The sequence below is a fragment of the Chaetodon trifascialis genome, chromosome 20 (assembly GCF_039877785.1).
Source record: "Chaetodon trifascialis isolate fChaTrf1 chromosome 20, fChaTrf1.hap1, whole genome shotgun sequence".
NCBI lineage: Eukaryota > Metazoa > Chordata > Actinopteri > Chaetodontiformes > Chaetodontidae > Chaetodon > Chaetodon trifascialis.
Window position 1 is genome coordinate 5,998,906 of NC_092075.1, and position 23,983 is coordinate 6,022,888.

The 23,983-nt window shown below is 42.6% G+C and overlaps 1 protein-coding gene across 1 annotated transcript in view; it reads right to left on the reverse strand.

Moving 5' to 3' along the window:
• col27a1a (collagen, type XXVII, alpha 1a) overlaps window positions 1-23,983 on the reverse strand; it is a 67,326-nt gene that overhangs the window by 4,344 nt on the left and 38,999 nt on the right. Inside the window, exons 13-50 of the mRNA XM_070989365.1 lie at window positions 23,829-23,882; window positions 22,081-22,125; window positions 19,193-19,246; window positions 18,910-18,954; window positions 17,453-17,506; window positions 17,017-17,070; window positions 16,669-16,722; window positions 16,527-16,580; window positions 15,937-15,990; window positions 15,744-15,788; window positions 13,775-13,828; window positions 13,622-13,666; window positions 13,485-13,538; window positions 13,329-13,382; window positions 11,753-11,806; window positions 10,980-11,033; window positions 7,594-7,647; window positions 7,268-7,312; window positions 7,013-7,057; window positions 6,765-6,818; window positions 5,728-5,781; window positions 5,551-5,604; window positions 5,366-5,419; window positions 5,222-5,275; window positions 4,948-5,055; window positions 4,789-4,842; window positions 4,562-4,669; window positions 4,387-4,440; window positions 4,211-4,264; window positions 3,691-3,747; window positions 3,529-3,582; window positions 3,389-3,442; window positions 3,213-3,266; window positions 2,889-2,942; window positions 2,584-2,691; window positions 2,009-2,116; window positions 1,747-1,854; window positions 1,559-1,612 (exon numbers count right to left, since the gene is read on the reverse strand). Of these exons, the coding sequence (XP_070845466.1) occupies window positions 1,559-1,612; window positions 1,747-1,854; window positions 2,009-2,116; window positions 2,584-2,691; window positions 2,889-2,942; window positions 3,213-3,266; window positions 3,389-3,442; window positions 3,529-3,582; window positions 3,691-3,747; window positions 4,211-4,264; window positions 4,387-4,440; window positions 4,562-4,669; window positions 4,789-4,842; window positions 4,948-5,055; window positions 5,222-5,275; window positions 5,366-5,419; window positions 5,551-5,604; window positions 5,728-5,781; window positions 6,765-6,818; window positions 7,013-7,057; window positions 7,268-7,312; window positions 7,594-7,647; window positions 10,980-11,033; window positions 11,753-11,806; window positions 13,329-13,382; window positions 13,485-13,538; window positions 13,622-13,666; window positions 13,775-13,828; window positions 15,744-15,788; window positions 15,937-15,990; window positions 16,527-16,580; window positions 16,669-16,722; window positions 17,017-17,070; window positions 17,453-17,506; window positions 18,910-18,954; window positions 19,193-19,246; window positions 22,081-22,125; window positions 23,829-23,882 (2,271 nt within the window). The remainder of the gene's footprint in view (window positions 1-1,558; window positions 1,613-1,746; window positions 1,855-2,008; window positions 2,117-2,583; window positions 2,692-2,888; window positions 2,943-3,212; window positions 3,267-3,388; window positions 3,443-3,528; window positions 3,583-3,690; window positions 3,748-4,210; window positions 4,265-4,386; window positions 4,441-4,561; window positions 4,670-4,788; window positions 4,843-4,947; window positions 5,056-5,221; window positions 5,276-5,365; window positions 5,420-5,550; window positions 5,605-5,727; window positions 5,782-6,764; window positions 6,819-7,012; window positions 7,058-7,267; window positions 7,313-7,593; window positions 7,648-10,979; window positions 11,034-11,752; window positions 11,807-13,328; window positions 13,383-13,484; window positions 13,539-13,621; window positions 13,667-13,774; window positions 13,829-15,743; window positions 15,789-15,936; window positions 15,991-16,526; window positions 16,581-16,668; window positions 16,723-17,016; window positions 17,071-17,452; window positions 17,507-18,909; window positions 18,955-19,192; window positions 19,247-22,080; window positions 22,126-23,828; window positions 23,883-23,983) is intronic.

Sequence of the window (23,983 nt, forward strand, 5' to 3'; positions counted from 1 at the left end):
CTCAGCACACACTCTGTGCACCTGTTTAAAACTGTAATACTTGATGTCAGTTTTGCAAAATGCCTTTTAACACCAGATTCTACTCTATCTCCAACTGGATCTACATCTCATCACAGAACATCTTGAATCCACTAGCAGTTTCCATATTGAAGACAGTGTTTCCAGCTGTCCTAACAGACGCTGGCTTTGGGCTCTGTGTAGTCATTCCAATACAATAGAACAGATTTTTTACAGCCACTCAACCAGACACATTTGGAATGTGTTTACGGTGCAGGATGGAAACTTCGCTTCACACTCCCAATTGTTGTTATTGTTTAAAACCATACAAAATTACATACAAGCAAACGCACTCTTAAAACCGGTGCTTGTGGGATTGTTCCACAAAGGAGCAACACAAACGGGTCATAGGGCAGGAAGTGAGGAGAAAATCCATTGGCTTGCTTCAAAGTGTGCTGTTTGTAAATGGGATCTGGTAAGAACTTGAAGAATACATACACATGTGCAAGGAAACACGTAATTATTGCTACTGTGGCCAGCTCCACCTTGCCAAGGCCAGGTGTTGCAACGTCCAGACTACACCTGAATCCCCATACAAGCCATGTTTGCAGAGGTCCTCTATTTACAGACTAATCCACTTCCTGGAAAGACGCCCCAGGTTTAATCGCTAAGGGGGCAGTGATAAAGTAAACTGTTTAGAAATCAACACAACTGCTCATCCAAACAGGGCTTATTGTAACAAAGCCCACTTCTCAAGATACACCAAAACAGATTTCAGTGGCTCATTAAACATTTAAAAGTCTCTCAGTAACAGATACAACCCTGATTCCAAAACAGCTGGGATGCTGCATAAAATGTTAATTAAAAACAGAATGCAGTCATTTGCAAATGAACAACAGTTTTACAAAGTGTTCCTGAGCCCACGTAATAACATCCTTTATACAATCATGTGTTCACAAAGTGGTGAACCTCGCTCCATCCTTGCTTGTGAACGACTTCTTGTTGTCCTGAGTTTACAAAAATTAATGAAGCTGATGAGGTCAAACATTAAATATCTTGTCTTAGTACTGTTTTCAATTGAGTATATGTGAAAAGGGGTTAGAAAATGACCTCACTCTGTTTTATTTATCTCTTCCACAGCCTCCCAACTTTTTTGGAAATGGGGTTGTAAATAGATTTTGCTGTGTTTGTTTGATTAAATGTGATTTATGGAGTGGTAGCTGAATGGCTGCAGTGCATGCTGCCTGGCTGAATGGTTACACCTGTCTCTGGGTTGATTCCAGCCAATGATCTTTATTGCTTGTCATACTCCTCTCTCTCCCTGTTTCCTGTCTGCCTCTTCATCTGTCACTCTAAACAAAGGTCAAAAAAGCCCCCTCTTTAAAAAATGTGTGATTTATGGGGCTCAGTGTGGGGATATTGCAGTAAAATAGCTGTATTTGTCTTTAACTGTGCTTTGCTGTTCTATTAGGTGCTACTGTAAAAGATGAAGATTTAGGATCAAAATAAAGGCTGATAAAAGTGTGTGATTGCAGAGGTTGCTGTTGTGTGCTGAACATACCCTTGGTCCAAAAACTCCCAGAATTCCTGGAAATCCTGGTTCTCCGGTATCACCCTGAGCAAGAATTTAGTCAACAATCAGAAACACAGAATCTCCAAAAAGTTACTCAATAATATCAGGCAAATCCTTGGTAAGTCATTGCCTGTATTAGATATGTATAACTGTAAGGATCTGTGGCTGACACTCACAGGTTGTCCTTTAGGTCCTTGGTCTCCCTGTGGCCCCGGTAGTCCCATTCCACCTCTGAAGCCTCTTTTTCCTGGAGGTCCATTCTGGCCTCGAAGACCCTGCTCACCCTGGAAGGATGAATAAATAATCAAATGAAATGAGTGTAGATCATACCAACATTCATCACCTTATATCTAACATTATACCTCGCTCACTCACAACCATTTCATTACAGTTGCTCATGCATTGTTAACCTGAATGCATTCTACATTGCCCCCTTACCTTTGGTCCAATGTTCCCCTGATCCCCTGGGAGTCCGGTAACGCCAGCTTTACCACGTGAGCCAGCTTTGCCAGGAAGTCCAGCCTCCCCGTCATCACCATGCTCTCCCTTGATATCATGAAAGCAAGATTGATGAGAATCACCTCTAACACATGCAGTACACAAACTCTTGGCCTCCTAGTGCTGGGGCCTTCATAATCTGTTCATTACTTTGGTGCAGATCAGGGTATCTACAGGGCATTCATGTTCTCCAGAGGATGAGACCTTTCCACTTTGGGCACTCTAGCTTCCTTCTAGCACCACTCTCAGGTCAAAACACCAACATTTAACACAGTATATCTCATTATCTAATAGAGAGCCATTACATTTGTTGAACACAATCATGGTTCTCATAGGATAAACCATCTAGAGTTTAATGACCATGCTGACATTCCTCGAGCACCAGCCTCAGGACAAACCTGGTGTTTCTTTTGCACCACTACAGGTAGGACACTAAACACAGCTAAACCACATAGACTCTTGTGCAAATAGGATAAATAAGGTTAATGAACAAGAGGTTTCTTAGTTTGTCTCACCGGCATGCCTTTGCTGCCATCCTTTCCTGGGACTCCATCCACCCCGGGCACACCCTCCTGCCCCTCTCGGCCCACCACACCTCTGGGACCAGGCGGACCACCTCCACCCTGAGGAGAAGAGAGGACTCATCAGAAATCTGTGTTACTGGTTTCTTTTCATCTGTCATTGCTTGAGTGAATTAGTCAGTTGTCCCCTGTCTAGCTTCATCTGTTCATGACTTGAATTTATGCCTCTTTTCTAAATGTTCTAGTCACGAATACAAAGTTCTTGAAGGTTGAGAGTAAACAAACAGGTGTTGACTTACCTCCAGTCCTCTGGTTCCTTTTTGTCCTGACTGACCCTTTTTGCCTTTCTGACCCTTGAGAGAAAGAAAATGTTTTAAAGGTGATTATTATTGATTATACTGTCCCACATCTGCTGGTCATTGTTCATCACTGCCTACAGTAACCAGGTACCAAATGACAGTACAGTACTACTGCAATACTACAGTACTTTCATGCTGATCTTTGCAATGTTAGCTAACTTTCTCTCATTTCCAGAAATTTATTGATGTTGTTGCAGTCCCTAAGTTACTTACACCAACCACATGCAACAAACACACAAAATGTTCTTGTTTTGACATCCTTACTTGATCTCCTTTAGCCCCTTTGGGTCCTTGTTGCCCACGAGGTCCAGGCTGTCCCTGAAATTGCCAGTTATGTTAATGGAAGCATATAAAGACGACCTGTGTGAGCACGCCTGCTGGTTGTTTATGCAGACTTAATGACAGAACCGTGTGTGAAAGTCACAAGTTTTGACACTCACAGGTTGTCCAGGAGCTCCAGGTCTGCCTCTTTCGCCATCCACACCAACCTGACCCTGAGACAGAACAACAGAATATTGACCTCATAAACCCAAATTCCTAGATAAATAATTTCAAAATCACCCGTAGTGACGGTACGTACTTTGTAACCCGGATCTCCTGGTTCCCCTCTCTCTCCTCTGTCACCCGGAGGACCCTGATAAAACAAGAAGCATATGAGTAAACTTCAAATAATTCGATCTCTACAACCTTATAGCAGACAAAGAGTAGAAGGAGGGAGAAAAGTAAGTCAGGTGTGACTTACTATGTCACCTGGAGGACCAGGAGGACCCTCTACTTTCCCATCATCTCCCTGCTCACCCTGCAGATGAAAATAGTGATGTTAGATGATTTATATAAAACACACATCCCGGATGTTTCAGTACTCAGTGTCTAGTTTTTGAAACTAAAATGTTACAAAGTTTAAAAAGCCCTCTTTTAGATGCACTTGCATGACTGACTATAAAATGCTGCAGCAACAACCACCCCATGTGTGTAAGATCAGTCCTCTCTGCCTTTGTGTCAAATAAAAGCCATGGCATATTAACAATGTGCCGCCTTTGATCAAGGCATTGAGGTATCAAAGCAGGGTTGATCAGTACAAGCTGCTTAGACAGAGAAGTGCATTTTGGGAGGTTTGTTTCGTGACTCAATGAAAAACATTTGGTGTGAGTGATCCACTTTCAGGTGGCCATTCCAAACTGGTACCGGACTGAGACTGAGATACTGAAGATAAAGAGGAAGAACAAGAGTTCAGTGTTACACAGAAAGTGAACGAGGTGTACCTTTTCACCTTTTGGTCCTGGAGACCCCATCGGGCCTTGTGATCCCTGATGACCCTGCAAAGACAGATACAAGAAATGATATTATATCATTAAGTCATACATCAAATTTAAAAAAAAAAAAAAAAAGGCTTAAAGCTTAATGTCCATCCACATGCAGAACGTTAGAATAATCTTACCTCATAACCTGCAAGACCAGGTTCCCCCTGCTGACCCATCCGACCAGGAGCTCCCTAAAGAGAACAAATGTGTCTTCAGTCACATCGTACTGTACATAATTCAGAACATCAGATGACATTCAAACTTCTTCAGAAAAGGATGATAAATATCTATATCATTACTGTTCCACTTTACCACGTGTCCAATTGTTCCTCTGGACCCCTTCTGCCCAACAAAACCTGGTGGTCCAGTCTTCCCCACTGTCCCAGTCTCCCCAAGGTGACCTTGATGACCTTTGGCCCCCTAAACATACACAAACGACAAGTTACAGAACAGCAGACCTCCCAGCGTTTCTGTGCCACTGCATGTGAATCCCTTTGCTTTATGAAGGATTATCATCAGAGCTGATTTGATGGTAATACCTTTGATCCTTGTTTGCCTCTTTCCCCAATTTTGCCAGGTTTCCCCTCTGGACCCTTCAGAGAGAAAACAAAATTAAGAAACAGTTGAGGCTGGGGTTTGAGAGTCTGTGAAAGTCAGCATGCAAAATGAAAGTGTCACTGGAATGATAGACCACTTACTCTGACGCCATTGAGTCCAGGACTTCCAGGTGGGCCCTCCTTTCCCTTTTGCCCAGTTTCACCTTTTTCTCCTTTGTCGCCCTCCTGACCCATGTCGCCCTTTTCACCCTGAGAATATGCACATAAAAACATGTCGATAAGTGTCTTTAAAGCTAAAACACACCAAGAAGGCAGATTAAGATGGCTGGTGCAGGAGAGGGCTCTGTTGTTGGAGTTTGATGTCTCCACATCCCAATAACAACAACATTAAGGACATATTGGGAAAACATGTCACCTTGGTTCCATCGGGACCAGCTGGACCAGCTTCTCCCTCTAGGCCTGGCTCTCCCTGTTATCACAACCACACAAAGGTTGATGAAATGATCAGCTCCATCTGTTAGATGCAAACTATTTGATGGTTTAATGCTGATAAACGTACCCGCTGTCCTATTAGTCCCTGCTCTCCGATGTTCCCAACAGGTCCAATGGCTCCCTGACACACACAGATACAAACACATCCGGGCATGGACAATATTCTTTCTTTTCGTTAATCAGTGTAGTGTGATCAATCATTTTTTGAAACTCTGAAGTGAAAGTAAAAACTTCAACAATATATTTTCTCACCTTCTCCCCTGGCTCGCCTGGTAGTCCCGGTTCCCCCACCTTCCCTGGAGGACCCTTTAGGAACACAAGGAGGATGAAAAAAGAAAAATGATGAATGATTTTGGACTCGTTGGCATTAAATATTAACATAATGTCAGGAGTGCATCCTGTTTCATTTTCTCATGAGAGATCTCTCACCTTTTGACCAATTTCTCCCAACAGTCCCACAGTCCCTGGTGCCCCAGGTGCTCCCTGTAGGTAACAACACAAATACTAAAAACCAACACGGGATGTTTGATAAGCACAAAAATACAATTTGTTAACAGCAGGGCTCAGAAATGTATTGTCTATCACTGAAAGCAGCTGTGCGCCACAAGAGATGAGACGATGGACACTGACTGGGAGGGGAAAAGGTGATTTTGAACAATGTGTACAAGCGAGGATGCATATTTATTGATGGTTGCAGGGAAACTCCTACTGTGATTACATCTTTATTTTATTATGAAACCATAATAGCTTGTTCAGATCCAACCTCAGCACTATAATATCGCTGAGCTAAATCCAGCATGCACGCAAACTGCCGCATTTTGTAATCCATCCTTCTCTGTTCGGCCTCTTTTAGTGTGCATAAAATAAAAACCACAAGAAGGACGGCAAATCTTTTACAAGATTTGGAAAGATTTCATGCATCATGGCAACGAGCACATGAATTTTCCCTGCGAGTTCAGCAATTCAGTTCTTCTATTAATAATCTGTTTTTTTTCCCCGCAAAATCTATTTCAGTCAGTCACCCAGTATGCTCGCAGTTCACTCTCCCACCGCTACAGAGCAGAAGTGTGAAGGATGAGACAATTGTCTGGCTCCTCTGGAGGAAATATTTAATACAGGCGAATATATTTTCAATAAATACCAAAATACGTCTCATAAACTTCCTCATGGCTATGATATTTTTGAGCTTTCAGGGCTGGGAGGAGAAGACAAGGATGCTGTTTATAGACAGAGAGAATCTAATAAAACTACTAAATATGGCTATGAAAAATGAACAGGCAAAGTTTGATGGGCTAAAGAAAGAATACTGCAAAAGATTCTATTTTTAACAGAGAAAATAGAAAGCACGAGAGGGAAAGATGCTGAGGAAGACGAAGATACCATCATATGTCATGGGAGGCGCAAAGGTGCAGAGATGATGAAGAAAACAGGAGAGGAATATATGAAAGGCGGCTGGAGGATCATACCGGCTCGCCTGCTATTCCCTTGTCCCCTGGAGGTCCTGAGGGCCCCTGGACACCCTGGAGAAAGAAGGTTAAGTGAGTTCAGAGTACGGGTTCATGCCCAAACATCAGCTCACAGATAGAATCCAATATGCATTAACAGTTAAACAATACAGTGTACTACATGCAAAATAGAAAGCTTGTTGTTTTGGGGTCCATCTGTAGTGTCTGTGTGTGTGTTCTATTTCTATGTATGAACACAGTGAACTCACAGGAAAACCTTTAGGCCCAGTTTCTCCTGGCTCTCCAATCTTCCCCTGTAGGGACACAATAAAAAGAAGAACATGTAAAACAGGATAAATTAGATGGGTAAGCAGTAGGCTGTATCAGACTCTGGGCCTCCACACTGCTGGTTGCATGCAGGTCTTTTAATCATTTTGACGCCTCGCCTCTCTGGAGGAACAGAAGCACCAAGAAATAAATGTGAGGAAGGAGTGGAAAAGTCGAAAAGTTGTCCAGTGCTTTACCTGTGGTCCAGGGAAACCTATTTTTCCTGGAGGACCATCAGAACCCTGTGGAGAGAGGGAAGGATGAGAGAGAGCCGTGGGTTGAGTCGTGACAGTTTACTGCATATTCCATCTCCTGAGTGGATGGAGAGGATGTGCAGCTTGCTATTTTTGGTTCACAAGATCCATTTTCCCTCTTAAGAATCCATTATGTATGCAGGTAAATAGAATTTCTACACAACTGAACACTAATTTATGGTCATTACTCGTATCTGCACAGTTTGGCTTTGCGAATGTATCAACAAGGAAATCCCCATAAATACATTGAATCAAAGCAGATTTCTTACCTCCTTGCCCTCTAACCCCATCTCTCCCGTTGGACCGTCAGGCCCTATCGCTCCCTGAAACACAAGACAGCTGTCACTTCACCAACAGAGGTCACTGTAACACAGCCAACAACATACTGTAAATAAACATCCCTGTGGAGTGCACTGATGCCAATAATACCCCCATGTCAGAGGTAATGTACCTGTGCCTGTAAACAACACTTTTCAGGGTGAATAAGGAAGCAGGTTATGTTTAAGTGCACGTAAAGGTGAATGTGTGTATGTGTGCATAGAGGGAAAAGTGTAGAAATAGCTTCAGGTCTTCCTAAAGGATTGTATTAGTGTTTTATTTTAATACTAGAATTTGGGCAGAAAGTCTCAGCAGATACATACTGTTCACACTAAAACCACACACATACTGTCAGAGCATGCTGACTGTTTAGATTACATGGGTGCAACTGTCAAACAAAATCAGTCTAAAGTGCTTAAAGGCCTGCTCGTCCAGTGAGCAGTGATAATAAATGGGAGCCAGGCAGCTGACCAATACAGTCCATCTGCTGTGCACCTGCACAACTTCTCTCATGTGTGCTGTGGAAGACGCAGGCTCACCGCCATGTGCAGGTCCTCAGTGGTTGATGATATGATCTGACTATATGGGTCAGTTTAGGTAAAAGTGACCGTAGATGACAAGGGGTGGGGAGTGATTTTCTCAGGATTATGAATTATTTCAAAGGAGAAAGCAAATATAACATGACACAGCCACACAGGAGTGTGAGTGGTTGATGACTGAGCACAGCGGGAGTTGTGGCCTGTGGAGAACACCGCTAGCTGAAGTGCTATAAGCCTATTATACATAGAGCTGGATAAGCAGCGCTCATTAACATTCCTGTCTGGGGTACCTGCTACCCACTGCTTGCGTTTACATAGCTGGATTAGCCGGTGTGTAAGGAAAATATTCCACCTTATCAGGCCTGCCGGAAAAATGGGTTCACTCAAATATTATGCTTCAAAGGTAATTAATTAGTCAGCATTAGATGTATTTGTGACACAAGTGTCAAGGAAAGGCAGAAAACAATGAAAAACATCAATTTAAACTAGCTTAACAAGAACCACCGGCCAAGAGGGAAGGATGATGAGATTAATGTGCTCTTCAATATGGAAGACATTAGCTGAGGATTTGTAGGTCAGATGTCCTGAGGAGTTATTCGACACAAAGCATGATTAGTCACACTGGTGATTCCTCATGGCTGACATCCACAAATCAGAGTCCACAACTTCGAATAGGTTTAATACATGCAAATAAAAGACCGAAAAACAGAGAGACGATAGCGGTATTAGCTTCCAAGCTGCTCTGATGCCAGCATGCAGTTTTGGTGCAGTTTTATGTCTCTGATTCCACCATATTTCCATGTTCGAAAACAGTCCGGTGCCAATGTTTCTGAGAGTGAGGCCAGATGTTACATAGCTGTCAACATTGAGGCCTTGTGCCCCAAGCCAAGTGGCTGACATTTAAAAGACATATGGTGTTGAAGTCTGTGCAAGAGTTGTCTACAGTCTTATTTAGCACTGAGATGCTGTTCAGAGCTGAAGCCACCTTTTGAATGACAGTCAAAACGTCTCATCAAAAGAGATGTGTTTTGGCTTTTATTTGTAGCATCTCTTAAATGATGAACAAAGGACGCGTGAAATCTTAAATTCTAAAACCTGTTGCATTTCTTCTGGAGTGGGTAAGATGTGTACGAGCGTCTGTGGTTGCACGTCTGCGAGAGAACCACCTATATGCCTTCTGGCTTGCAACACTCAGGTTTCTAAGCTTGGATTACCCAACATAAGTCATGAAGCAGCAGGAAGACTTACTGGCAGTGGAGGCTGCTGACATTAGTATTAATTGAAAACACAGCTTGAGACATGAGAGCGTGTCCAGGCCGACCACAGTGATGCCTGTCTCCCATGGATGCCTCAGATAGAGAAGCTCAAGGCTATTTCATCCCATGCTTTCATCCAGCTGGCTCAGTGGACCATAGCGATAAAACCTTTGAAAAAGGTCGGCGACGGCTTCTGAACTCCACAAGAGAGCAGCGCAGAAAAGCCAGCAGAAGCTGAGGCGTGTCTGACACCGTCAAGCAAAACTGACCCAAAAAACATCAATTTGCTGTGTTCTGCATCATTGCCAATTGGTTCCATTGGAGTGCACTTGATGGACAAGAATCTGTTCGCTGTGTATTGCTCCAGAGGCCAAATCTTAGGAACATTATTTATCTGGTATTAAATTTCTGGTGGTGGTACTTAGCCAGGTAAGATTCCAGCTGTTATCCCGCTTGTTTTCATCTCTCACAAAATACCCTGGAGTTGTATACGATTTCACTTTTATTGAGATTGCAGAGATGTAATTTGACAAATGTAAATGTTCATTTTGTTTTTGTTGAACGTTCTTGTCGTATTTTAAATGTACGCTTTTTTTCCCACAGCATAGTTTCCAATGTGATTTAACAGGAAAAGCACAGGTGTCTCTAATAACACTGATTGCTCCAACGAAAACACAGAGTTCTAGGGAATCAATTAAATGGAATGCAGCCATAAAGAACGCTACTAGTTGATTGACAACTGAAAATATCTGCAGTAATTTCTGCAGGCTCATTTAATTATCGTGTCATCTGTCATATTAGCTCTGAAACTGCAGCATGTGGAGATGTGCACAACGTGCACAGTGTGTTTGGTGTTTTCAGTGAAATGCTAATGTGAAAGACTTGCACACTGGAGGCTTGTATTTCTGAGTCGCGTTTCCATAGCTGATTCTAAAAAGGTTACAGGCCAGAAAGCTGCTATTGTGGGTTTTGTGAATGCTTGAACTTTCTGCTAACCCAGAACGACTGAAAAACTTGGGGGAAAAAAGCTGATAAACTGCTAATCCCCCCCATAAATCATGCTTCCCCAGTTTACTAAATTTATCTGCAAAGCGACCTCCAGAATAGCCACAAAAGCCAGGTCACATTTTCCACGACACATATCATGTAGCTGGATTGACGGCAGGCCTTTCCAACAGCCATTGTTCCATTTATAGGGAGTAAAAACTGAGCTTTTTGTTTTACATCACTGGAGCCCCTCCAGCAGTTATAATGAGCGCTGACTTCAGAGAAGAATGAAACGGGCTCACGCTTTGACTCCGAACCTGAGATTGTGTTATGCAAGTCCATTAAACACACATGACCTCAGTTCAGAGGCAGTTCCATATCGCTTCATTATGCTCACCCACTTAAGTTTTTCCAGCGGCTCAACAGCAGCGGTAGCACACAGCAAGTCTCTACAGTATGCTCTTTTGCAAAGTTTGTGATCTGTTCTCAGGACTGGGAACTGTGATGCACTGACTGCAGAGGGCCCAGAGAACAGGTGTGAAGCCTCAGACTTACCCGTAAGCCTTTGGGTCCTCTGGTACCGGCTGGCCCAGTCGCTCCAGAAGGGCCCTGATGAACAAAGGAAAGGGGGATGAAGAGGAAAAGGGAGGGTGGGGGGGGAGGAAAAAGGGAAGGAGAGATAAAACAAAGGTTTACACTGACAGAGCACAGAGCACCCTGGTTGTTGACCCCGAAGGGGGGGGCAGCCTGACCTCACGAACACACTATGGGGTTTGTTGTTAGATCTGTCACTCACACCAATTAAAGGGCCTACTCTGGAATCCTGTCCTGCTGCACCCCAGAGCCCCGCATTTATGTTTGTTTTGGTGGCTCAGTGGCCCCCGCCTTTAACCAGCGCTCAGTCTGGCCGTGGCAAGGACACAGCAAGGGGAAACGAGGGGCAGGGGCGGCTTCTAATTGGTTATAGGTGTTGGGTTTTTGACTGACAGGAGGGTAATGCAGGTTCAGCAGGAGGCTGCCAGCTCTCATCACGCTCAGAGAAACCTTTGCTGCAGCCTGTGGGTTATTAACAATCCACACTACTGTCATCTAGAACCACTTTTTGTACACAGAAACTGTTAAAAGACATCTTTGTGCATCTGTTTGCCTTTTAGCTATTATCATTTGGCTGTTTTCTTTGATACAACCTTACGTGCTGCCCCAAGCCTCAGACTAAACCTAGATGGAGCCTCTGATGTTAATAACCACACAACACACGATCATCTGCAAACACTATCAAGTGGAAAGAAGGGAGGAGGTGCAAAAGGAGCAGAAGAGAGGTGACTTACTGGTCTTCCTGGTGGTCCTGTAGGCCCGGTTTCACCTGGTGTCCCTGGGTGACCCTTTCATATGCACACAGACACAAACACACACTCAGTACACAGACTACAACTGACACAAAACAGGGTATTATGCACATTAACTCCAATACAAAGACACAAAGTCACTCTACATTCTGACATCAGCATACATTCAATTTGAATTTGTTTGAGGCAACAAACGGGATTTCACACACACACACACACACACACACACACACACACACACACACACACACACACACACACACACACACACACACACGCACACACACACACACACACACACTAGGTTAAGTGCAAACATACATCTGCAGAAATGCTTTGCACACTGGAAACCACATCCACTGCAACAATAAGAGACAGTGGGGAAAAGAGGAAAACAGAAAGCCTGAGGAGATGATTTTATATCTGAAAACATACAGCTTTTGGCTGCTTTTCCTTCTCCTTTATTGGACTTCGCTTTTTCACTGGACCATTTATAAAAGCATAACTATGAAATGGGGAGTATTTTCAGTCAGACCTCTCAGATCAGCTGAGTGTAATAAAATCTATCCAGTATGCAAACCCAGAGTACAGTAGGCAGCTCTGATCTCATGCGTCCATGGGAATAAATCATAAATGCCCAGAGTGAGAGCTCTCTGTTAGTGGTGGTCAGCAGCTTTCATTTGTATGATGCAGTCTTTTCCAGAGGGTCTGTTTCTGTTTTGCAGCTGAGAGAGTGGGACAACAGAGAACTCCCATATAAGTGTGTGTGTGTGTGTGTGTGTGTGTGTGTGTGTGTGTGTGTGTGTGTGTGTGTGTGTGTGTGTGTGTGTGTGTGTGTGTGTGTGTGGTTAAGTCCTGAGAGAAATCCAGCTGGCTGTCAGCCAGCAGGAAACTTCTCTCTGTTTCAGCAAGAATGATGACTAAATCCTTACACACTCCAGCCGGTCATACATACATTAGACGGTCCATATCAGATAAAGGCAAAAGATGACAGAGCAGCCACTTGTGTGACAGCAGAAGAGTAAAGTCCATGAAACGCGAGACTTTTGGGGGCATGTGGGTGTCCTGCAGACTGGAGACAAAATGTCTGAAAAAGGATCGTCCTTGTTCTTGGGTTCTTTATTCTTTTGAGCAAATCCCAGAAGCATTTCAGAATGAGAAGTCAGCACTTCCTTTTGCCATAAAATACCGTCAGGGAGGTAAATCATTGGAAGTGATCCGCTGGACCTATTTCCTCTTTTGCTTAAATCAATGTTAAGACTTTTTCCAGCTAAAGGCCTCCTGCCAGGTGCCAAACCACTGCTTAGGAAACATGGCCCTAAATCGTCCACGGGGGGTAATGTGCCTCCTTTCCCATCTGGCATATTCTTGTGGTACTGACCTAATCCCACACTTCAGAATATTCCCATGGGAATAACACACACAGTTTAGTTCAAGACGACCATTTCTCAGGATTTTCTCACTGCACCGCACCCAGAAGGCTGACATTTAAGCACGCTCAAATGTCATTATTTATCAAATCCCTCCCTCTGTCTCTGTCTTGTGCATTGCGTCTTACCGTTGATCCCTTTTCTCCAGGTGGTCCGGGAAGGCCCATCTCACCTCGATCCCCCTGAGCATATGAGAGCACAACATTCAGTCTTCAAAAGTCACCTTGAGAGGACTATGTAACATCTAACAATGAATTCAAAATGGGAAAAACAAGGTATTTTACCTTCTCTCCTGCCAGTCCTGCCTCTCCCACAGGTCCGATGAAACCCAGCAAGCCCTGAAATGCACACACTCAGTGTTAGGTGGATGAATGGATAGACATTTGGAAGAAACGGCGGTGGTTATGTCAGGGTTTCTTACTCTTTCTCCCATCAGCCCAACATTTCCTGCGACACCAGGCTCTCCCTGCATTGACAAATGTATAACTTGTCATTTGTTTATAATAATTAAATACACTTTTTTAATATATACTGAGAAAAGAGAAGAAATCATTTGAGTTCTGGCTTTATTGACCTTAAGTCCCTCTGGCCCATCCTTCCCAGGAAATCCTTTTCTGCCAATTCTACCCTGAAAAAGGACATAGAACAGAATAATGAATAGTGAATTACAGAGATACACTTGCCAGTTAACACATCATTAACATTCATGACAAATTCTCGTTGAATAAAAAGGACCCGCTTCCTGTGAGATGACAGTTTGAAGAGGGTGCTGGGAAGTTGTCCACAGCTGTTGCAGCTCATGGTACATGCCACTGAAATATGCAATGACGCGTACAGGTAATGCTGACGGTGCATTTTGGCAGGCTGTGAAAGTGCTCAGTTACTGTAATGTTCCTCTTGCAGAGACAGTAATTCCCGGGGTTAAGAGGGGGGCTAAGTGCTCTTTTACCAGCAATAACTCCAGGTCACAAATGTTGATGCCAAACTCCTAAAGACTGAATGACTCAACAATTCCAAAGTTTTACTCCAGAAAGGTTGGCAGCTTTCATAAGACAGCACAGGCTAACACTGTATTTCACTCAGAAGCACACAGTAAAAGCAGATTCTTGTAGTAACATGAGAATTAATATGAGCTGTGCAGGACTTCTTATCACCTGATTTAGATTTATGTCTGCGGCTGACCGCATTAACCAAAGGAAGGAAGAAATAGAGAAAGAGGGGGATGAAGAGCAACTGAGAAGGTACAGGAGATGATTAAAAAAAAAAAAGGAAGAGGTAAAGAGAGGGTGTCATTCTGAGCTGAGCAAGGAAGCTAAAAGACAGCTGGTGGATGAGGTGGAGCAGTAGGAGGACCTGTGGCACCTGGCCAGAGATCAATCACAGCTCCTGAAGGAGTCATACACCACTTCCCCTCAGATAGAGGAGAGAGGGGGATAGAGAATGAGACGAGTGAGGGGGTGGACGACGGGCCGGGGGGAATGTGGAGGGGGCTGGAGTCAAAGAAAGTACAGGGTGACCGCGAGGAGAGAAGAAGAGAAGGATAAACTGGTGAAGAAAAACAAGTAGCATCTGGGATAATGAAAAAAGTAAGAAAAGAAAAGTAAAAAAATAAGAAGAGTTATGGACAGTTTTCTTTGTAATTCAGTAAAGCATTTGAAAAATAAAGTCAACAAATCTTATATTTCTGCAGTGGCCCATTAACATCACCTCGCATTTTATAGCAACTATAAATCTTGCCACCTGTAAACATGGTGATGGCATTTAACCCCCCCTAGTGGCCAAAAATATGGATTGCATGCAGCACTTTGTTGTGATAGGACTATCATCCAGAACCAAGACATAACAAACTCTATTAAACTCCAATCACACATATCTCCTGTTTCTAAGCAAACCGTGAAAAATCCACAATCATGACCTACTTTATGATCTCAAATAAATTTCAGATTAACTCCCACTGTGGTGCACCAAACTTTGGGATGCGTAATTAAAACCGAGCAATTAAATTATACTGCATTCTGTGTAGGCAGCTGAGACAAAAAGGGAGTTACGCATGATTTAGAGTAAAGGATGTATTCACCACAGTAAGCTTAGATCACACATCCAATGCCTTCTCTGTTTACTCATGTAGAGTTACATTAGTGGGCTTTCACTGCAGACCAGGAAGCAAACACCATGCAAGGATTTCATTGCTCTGCAATCCACAAGACTGTGAATTTCTTTGTTGTACTGTACTGCAAAGAATGCAGACAGATTTAGCTTCACACTGCAGCTGGATTTGCACAGACTCCGTCATATTTCTATCCCTCTCTTTGATTTGTTTACCACAGACATACAAAGGATAAGGAATCAAACCACAACGATGCGCATGATAGATGGTTTGATCGTCTGCTTGGGAAACAGTTTAAATAAACATGCAAACTTACATAAGTGAACACATGACTGTTATTTTTTCACACTATACTGGGAACAGTCATGTCTGTTATCGGCTCTCTCTCCTACCCTCCACCAGCCAGGCAACACCAGGTGTTTATCTAATAACTCACCTCGAGTCCTGTTGGGCCCGGTGGTCCGATCGGGCCCTCATCTCCCTGGAAACACATGATATTGATCTTAGCATGAATTATGTTTGGGGACATAAAGCCGCCCTCGGCAAAGAGAAGCCTTGTGCCGTAAAACTTTTAATGCCTTTTGGCGCTTTGGGGTCGTTCTGATGTGGGCGGTGTCTGACAGTCTTACCTCCAAGCCAGGCATCCCTCGTGGACCCGGTAAACCTCTGGCCCCTGGTTTTCCCTGGATGGGTGAAAGCCAGTCGTCAAATGAATGTTAACATGTAAAGGTACATGTAGTATTTACACATATGTTTTTAGCCACAAGTGGTGTGGCTCGAGGGAACGTCTGTGGGTCAGTTGGTCTACCACTTTGGTCCAGACTGAAATATCTGAACTCTTGGATAGATTGGTATAACATTTTGTACAGACAGTCAGACTTTGAAGACGGTCTGACTTTTCCTCTAACAAAATCATCATGTCAAATTTGTCATTTGTTCAATATTTTTGTTTATGACCAAATACCTGCAAAACGATATACTTTGCTATTAGTGCTAATTAGCAAATATTAGCATGCTAACATACTAAACTAATAGGTCAGCATGGTAAACATTATACCTGATTAATATCAGCCTCTTAGCATTATCATTCTGAGAATGTTAGCATGTTGACATTAGCATTTAGCTCAAAGCACAGCTGCACCTCACTAAGTGTTCTGTTTCGTGTTTTTAAACATACGCCATTGGATAGACTACTCAGCCAAGATGATGGTTTACTCACCTTTGGTCCTTCCAGGCCGTTCTCTCCCGGTGGTCCCATGTCACCAGGGAAACCCTGTCATGATCAATTAAAAAAAAAAAGATTTCTATTGTGTGTCTGAGAGAGAGACTCCCACATTCAATGCAGTAATGTGAATACAAACCTCAGGGCCTGGCGGTCCAGGTGCACCATCAGGGCCTCTCTCTCCTAGCTTGCCCTGTAACAAAGACAAATGAGAACAAATGTCTCAGTGGAAATTGGGAATTCACCTCATTCAGTTTCTTGTTGAGATGTAGATGAGAAGGTCATTATCCTGTTTAACCTCGATTCTAGTTTTCATGCTAAGCTACGCTAACCGGTTGCTGGCTGTGGCCTTACATTAAACGGACAAATATGTGAACACAGTCGACCATCTGATTGAAATCTTTCCAAAAATGTCAATGCTTTTTAATGAAAAGTGTCCATATCTTAGCATTTTTATGTATTTCTGATCATTAGAGCCAGAGCTAACCTGTGGTCCTGGTTTCCCACGGATGCCTGGTAACCCTGGAGCCCCCTGGATGCCCTGTGCAACACAAACGCAACACATACAAAATAAGAAGAAAGTCGGACATTGTTCAGAAGCAAAAAAAACAGAACCCTGATCTCTTTTCTAGGCAACCAGACATTAGACATGCATGACTCTGCTCAGTATTTCTGTTATCTCTCGGGACCGCTCTGTTCTATGATGCTAAAAGGGTTAGATTTTGCTTACACACACAGACAAATGAGGAGGGTTTACATAAGAATTTCCACAAGCTGGACAGCACACATCTGGCAAAGTCATTTTGCAAAGGCACAGTTCTGTAACGAACACTGTGTAAGTCTGGATGTGTGTGTTTGAGGCAGAGGAGAGAATGGGTGGTTAGAACATTGATACCGTGTACGTATGTGCTGCAGTGATCTACCTTGTCTCCTTTGTACCCGATCTCCCCTTGCTCTCCGGGAAGCCCAATTTCACCCTGACGCAGGAAGATGGAAGGTATGGACGGAAAGAATAACAAATGAAGAACATTAGGGGGGAACAGTAACTTTCTCCTTCATCAGTCACATTCAGCTTTTTCGACAGACAGTACTAATTAGCGGTCTGTGCATTATGAACATTCACACACAATGAACCTTGTTCATTGCATTAGCCAAGATCTTCATGTGGTGTCAATCTGTCTTATGAAAGGCATTAATAACAATTATTCGACTCTTTCACCCACATGTCTTAGAGAGTAAGCCAGTGTTCAACAGATTAATAATTACAAATAATTAATTATTCTAACTCTGTGGTGCAATCAATCAACAATGGCACACCATCGAGAGGTGATTTCTGCTTTTTTGCCCTGCAGGCTCAACTGTAAATGTACATTTTTCTGGTCTTGGGAGGAGAAACATCAACTGACTACAGCTAATTGGGTATGATTTTAGATTTTACTGCTGGCCTTGGCTTCAATCTGTGATTATATCTATGAGTCTGATCTTTTCATGAGATTCAGTTTCAGGGCCTGTCAAGCAGTTCTCATCAGCCTCGTCAAGGCTGAACAAGCTGTACAGGCCCAAAAGCTGTGAATCCCCACTGCCAGAGTGCAATGGAAATATGAATCTATTTCAAATCTTCTGTTCCTATCTTCTGGTATTGTCCTAATTCTTTGAAATTCTTTCCAACTATCATTTGAATATTTCACTTTAGTTTCCATCTATTTGGTTACCAACGTCTTAATACAGTAACATTTTGTATCTTTTTGTATCATCTGTAACATTGTTTATAAAGGAATAGTTTTAGATTTTGTGAAATACTGTCATTTAGTTTCTTGCAGAGTGTTAGATGAGAAGATTGAAACCAGTCATGTCATGACAATATATAGAGCTTGAGCCAGCGGCTGGTTAGCTTAGCTTAGCTTGAAAGCTGGAAAGAAAGGGGAACAGATATCTTTTTTTAATTCTCATTTAATAGATAGGTGTTAATTAGGAAGCTTTAGATGTTTGATCTTCACACAGAGGTAGGCTAGCTGTTTCCCCCATTTTCAGCTTTCATACTAAGATAGGCTAAGCTAAGCTAAGCTGTCTCCTGTCTCAAGCTTCATACAGAGCAAACAGATACAAAAGTTTTCTTCTAACTCAGCAAGAAATCAAATACGCACATTTCCCAGGGTAGGCAAAGGTTCCTTTAACATATCACTCAATGGATTTCACAGAAATTACATAGAAAGGACTCATATTAGTGGAAATTTGAGAAATCTATCAGAGTGTGATGAAGGTGGGACCTAATGAAAACATGCTCTATGTCTAATGGAGACAACTACAGTAGGATGCAAAGGAAAACATATCCATCACATGCTGCTCACACACAGGCCAATAACAGGAATATTCAGATCACCTTATCACCTTTCAGTCCTGGTTCTCCTGGGTTTCCGGGCACCCCCTGGAACAAGCACCAACAGATAGGTTACAAAGGGACCCCCAAAACCCAACCTCACCTAATTTCCACCCTCATGGGAACATACTTAACACTATTTTGCACGTAACTGAGCAGGTGAATCACCGGCAAATTTGTCCTTCATAAGCTTCTTCAGATGTCTGTCAACCCATGGCAGTCCAAAGAAGAATATATAAAACAAAATAGTGAAGATAAATGTTTCCATCCGTGCATCTGAGATTACCTTCAATCCATTAGGTCCTGGAAGGCCCATCTCCCCCGGAGGTCCCATATCACCCTGATGCCAGAAGAGGGGACAAATAAGAAACACATCCATATTCAGTGATATCATATGCATGAAGTGCAGATAAACACATGGCTCAGGCCCTTGCCTTTCATTCAATAAACTCACACACAAGTGCACTTCAGTTGACTTTGGCATCCATTGAACATAAGAATAAGCTTCATTGTCCAGCTGCCAGATTATCCACCATCACATTGCACAGAAGAATGGATGAATAATATATGGCCAAATTCTAGAAATAAGGGAATAGACTTTGCAGTCTGATGCCAAAATTGTGTTTCATCTGAAGCCTGAATCAAGTGATGCGAAGGTAATAAATGAATGCTCGACAGAACATCTGCGTTAAAGAGGTGGACGTAGCCTCCCAATCTGAAAAGGGAAGCCAGAAGTGCCTGAAACTTGTTTTCTTTCTAATGTCCAGCAGGGGGCGACTCCACTGATTGCAAAAAAAGTATGATTGTGTGGAAGTCTATAAGAAAATTACCCCACTTCTCTCTTGATTTATTACCACAGTAAAAATTTTCCGAATTAGTTTATCGTCTCAATTGCTAGTTTCAACTCAATTATTGTCTGATTTAGAATAAAATAGATGATAAACCAGCTTTAGGATGTGGCTAGTTTATGATTGACAAGTCGCTACCATGTTGACCTGTAAATAAGATTGCAGATTGGATAGCAATGCTATCCATTACATTGTGTACATTGGACACTCTGTACATTTAAATAGCCCTGAACTTGTTTTGGTTTTTGTCACCTACAAGTGTCTTGTTCTATGCGTTCAAAGACACTCTAAGGAGTCAGCTTTTGAGCATCCCAATTAAGATGACGAGACAATTAAGTTAAGATGAATTATGGATGCACCTTGCTACCCAAGTTATCTGATAATTTAACCTTTGCTATGCTAACAGTACCTGGCCTCCGGTAACCTGTGTTTGTGATAGCAGTGCATAGCGTCCTTGGACTCTCTCAGATCCACCCTCTCACCCAAATATGGTCACTTCTGGCTTCAATAAACAAGATGGCGATTGCAAAAATGCCAGAATTGAGGCTTCAAGATGTTAATCCACAACCAATGGTTGACGTCACGGTGGTTACGACCACTTATACAGTCTTAGGTTCCATCACTGGAAAAGGAACCAGTAGCTGGATTTACATTCCAGAGCGGAAGAAAGAAAAGATTGCAGTCACAATGGCAAAGGAGAACTGGGTTTTGCTTCATTCAGTAAGGAACAATTAATAAGAGCGATGAAAGACTTGCATGGATTATCTGCTTTCTTGTTAGTGTGTGAAAGGAAGAGAGACGTTGTGGCTGTGTTCATGAAACGTGTCCTCTCCACAGAGATGCACCACAGGCTGCTACTACTTATCTTATTTTCACTCTCTGCTGCTCTGAACTTTCTGCTTGTAAAGACCGACAGGGTGGCCTTGGCTCAGTGTATTAAATATTTGTCTCTCTGTGAATACTGTAGTATCAGCATGTGTGACGGAGGATGTTATTGAATTACACACTGCAAAAATGTCTCTCACAACAAGTCACTTAATTGGATGTTGAGAGATTAAAAAGTTTCTTCAGATGGAAAAAATCGAATGTGTTGTAAGAAGTTTTTGTCAGGATTCAACTTGAGTGCTTTGATGCTTAAAAAACAACAGTATCTGTTCCATGACTTCAGAGCATCAGGCCTCTAGAGGGCCCTTAACTGTCCCTTTCAACCACATATTTCCTGTTTAGCTGTCCAAACTGCAGAAACACATGAAGAAATACAATATATTATACTATATAATGTTTTTAATTGAATTCAGATTTCCAGGTTTATTATCAATGCACACCACAGGGGGCGCCAAGGTTCAATTCCTGGGCAGTAAAACAACCCTTTTAACCTCCATCCTATCAAAGTAGGATGAGAAGAAGGTGTGTGCACATGGCCCTTTACATGGTAAAATAAATATTTTACACTGTTAGAGATAGATAGATAGAAGATAGAAACAAAGACAGAAAAATTCAGAAAGCCTCTACATGCCGGCACTTTCCCTTCTTCAGCAGTGGCCTGCCCTCACTCTAAGCTGACGCCTGCTGTCCCCTGAGAAGGGTGTTTGGATATTTATATCCTTGAAGTGCAGCTCAGTGCTGTACTGTACAGCGCACTGTTGGGTCAGATGAATGCAGAGGACACAGAGCTCAGACCAGAGCTGTAATCAGAGAGTCCTCCAATTACAGGCCTACTACCACCACCGGTGGCCTAGAATAGACCGGGAGGAGCAGCAGCGACGGGTGAAGACGGGACACGACAAGAGAAACCAGGGAGACATTATAATCAGACACAATTATGTGGCTGTCGGGCCGGGCAGGCGTGGAGGGCAAGGTGATGGGTGGGCGAGGGGGGAGTTCCTGTTCCAAAATAGTTAATAAGAGAGAGATTCAAGAGGAAAACAACATGCTTTGTTAAGGTCTGCTTGATTGATCAAACAGTGGATCATGTAATGTTTGTCATGGGAGGAAGTGGGAGGTACAAACTGCATAATTCAGGATTGACAGTCAAAATAACTTTGTGTCTTAGATTCCAAAGACTATCCACTTTCTCTATTTTAAATATGTTTACAGTGGTGAAGAACCTACAGAGAGTGGTTAGTTTCCCACGAAAGCAGCTGGCAGTATAAATGATGACAACTAATTGAAAGCATTTTTTCAATTAAGGAGGCATATTCTGTTTCATTTAAATACAGTCCTTTACAGTTTTTTATTTATGGAATAAGTGTCTGGGAAAATAGGATGTTTAAACTGAGGACAGCACACAGGAAACACACAGAAACACACGCAAACTGCTACTCACAATAAGTCCAAGAACTCCGTTTGGACCGGGGGCTCCCATCTCACCCTAGTCAGAGAGGAGGAGAGAGGGTAAGTGAGATGAAGGGAGAGGGAGAAGGAGCAAGTTTCTGGGGTTATTGGCTCTTTTTTAAACAAACATGCTCAGAAGAGTGGCCTAGTGTTCATCACAGCTTATGAGAGGGGGCTGTGTGCATGTGTGTGTGTGTGTGTGTGTGTGTGTGTGTGTGTGTGTGTCTGAGGTGAAGGTGGAGGGGGTTGTGAGCCTTTCGTCCCACTGTGGCTTTTTTTTTTTTTTTTTAATCTGCAGGTTCATTCTCCCTCCAGGAATGAGAGACAGAACTTTGTGCAGACATTCATGGTCGTCAGAGGATGAAGCCTAATGACTTTTGTGATCCCCTGACTCTTCCTTTAGCACCACCAGCAGGTCGGAGTTTTCACTTAACCTGTGAAATATCTCAACATCTACCAGATGAATTGCTACAGACATCCATGGTTTCAACCATTAATTAACCAAATGCCTGCAAAATTAATGACTTTCCCATCATCCTTAGCTGTATTTTGTGTTTGGTGCTAATTAACAAATATTGGCATGCTAGCACGGCAATCTAAGCGAATATTACACACGCCTGTTAGCATTGCCATTAAGCGCGTGTTAGCATGTTAATGTTAGCTGAAAACACCACTGAGCTAAGTTCAGTAGCTAGCAAAGGCTAGTCTGATTAGCATTTTAGATAAAACAGGGATTTTCTGCTTTTTCTTACTTTTTCATTTCCTAATAAAAAAAATGAAGGGACATAAAAAGGTGACAGTGGAAATATGTAAAATATGCTACCTTGAATTTCAAAAAGCTAATGTACAAATTCTATAAAAATATATTAACATCTGATGCATAATTCAGGAAAAGATAAGTAGCAGGGCTAAGAGAGGATTTATTAGCAGTTTAGTTGTCTGATCTACAAGACTGAACCACTGGAAAAGTCAGGGATGTGTGAGCAAAGTGTTCCTTCTAATATGAATGTGCTGTATGTTAATTATGTATTCCAGAGTTTGTTAAAGAGCAACCTGCTGATGTGTTTATGTTTTATTTCAGAGCTTTCCATTCTGATTGATGAAGTGTGATATTCGTCAGAATGACTGGAAACATCCAGAAATAGTGAAAATGCTAAGATTAAATCATTTGATGCTTTCCATATGGACACAAACATGCAAACAGGCTTTGCTGACCAGTCGTTAGTTAATTGGGAACAATTACTCAGAACGACATTCTGTTACATCATTTACTATTCTTGGATATCGGCTCCAAAGAATACTATGTGTGAGTCGGTGGCTGGTTTACATTGGTGGATGGAAAAAGTTGCATTTGAAAGACAGGCCGGCGTACTGCTCCCCCCTTTAGAGTTGCAGGTTTTTTAACACAAGTGCCAAGGAAAATTATCTGCAACACAGGAAGGCATGGGATGAAATTAAATATGTCAGTAAAGCCTTGTCTGGAGCAAAAAAAAAAAAAAAAGAAAAAAAAAAAAAGCTAACTTCAAATAAAACAGAAAAACAGGCAAACTGCTGGACTGCCAGACGATTTACCCACCAGCACTGCCAAAATGTCAGTACTAAAACACCAGGGGGTGGGGGTGTGAGTGAAACCACTGCTCTCAGTTTGTGTGGGTGTATGTGGGAGGGCTGTGTGTTTGTGTGCCTGAGGATGTGGATCGGTTCTGTATTCAGGTGTGTGACTGTGAGCGTGTGACATACTGGCTCTCCATCTGGTCCAGGTGGTCCTCTCTCCCCAAAGTCCCCTGGAAACCCCTGAGGACAGAGAGAGCAGCTTTTATGTTCTGCTTCTTCTCAAACAACGACAATCAAAATCAGACATCCAGTACATTTAAACAGTCCTGTCTGCTTTTTTG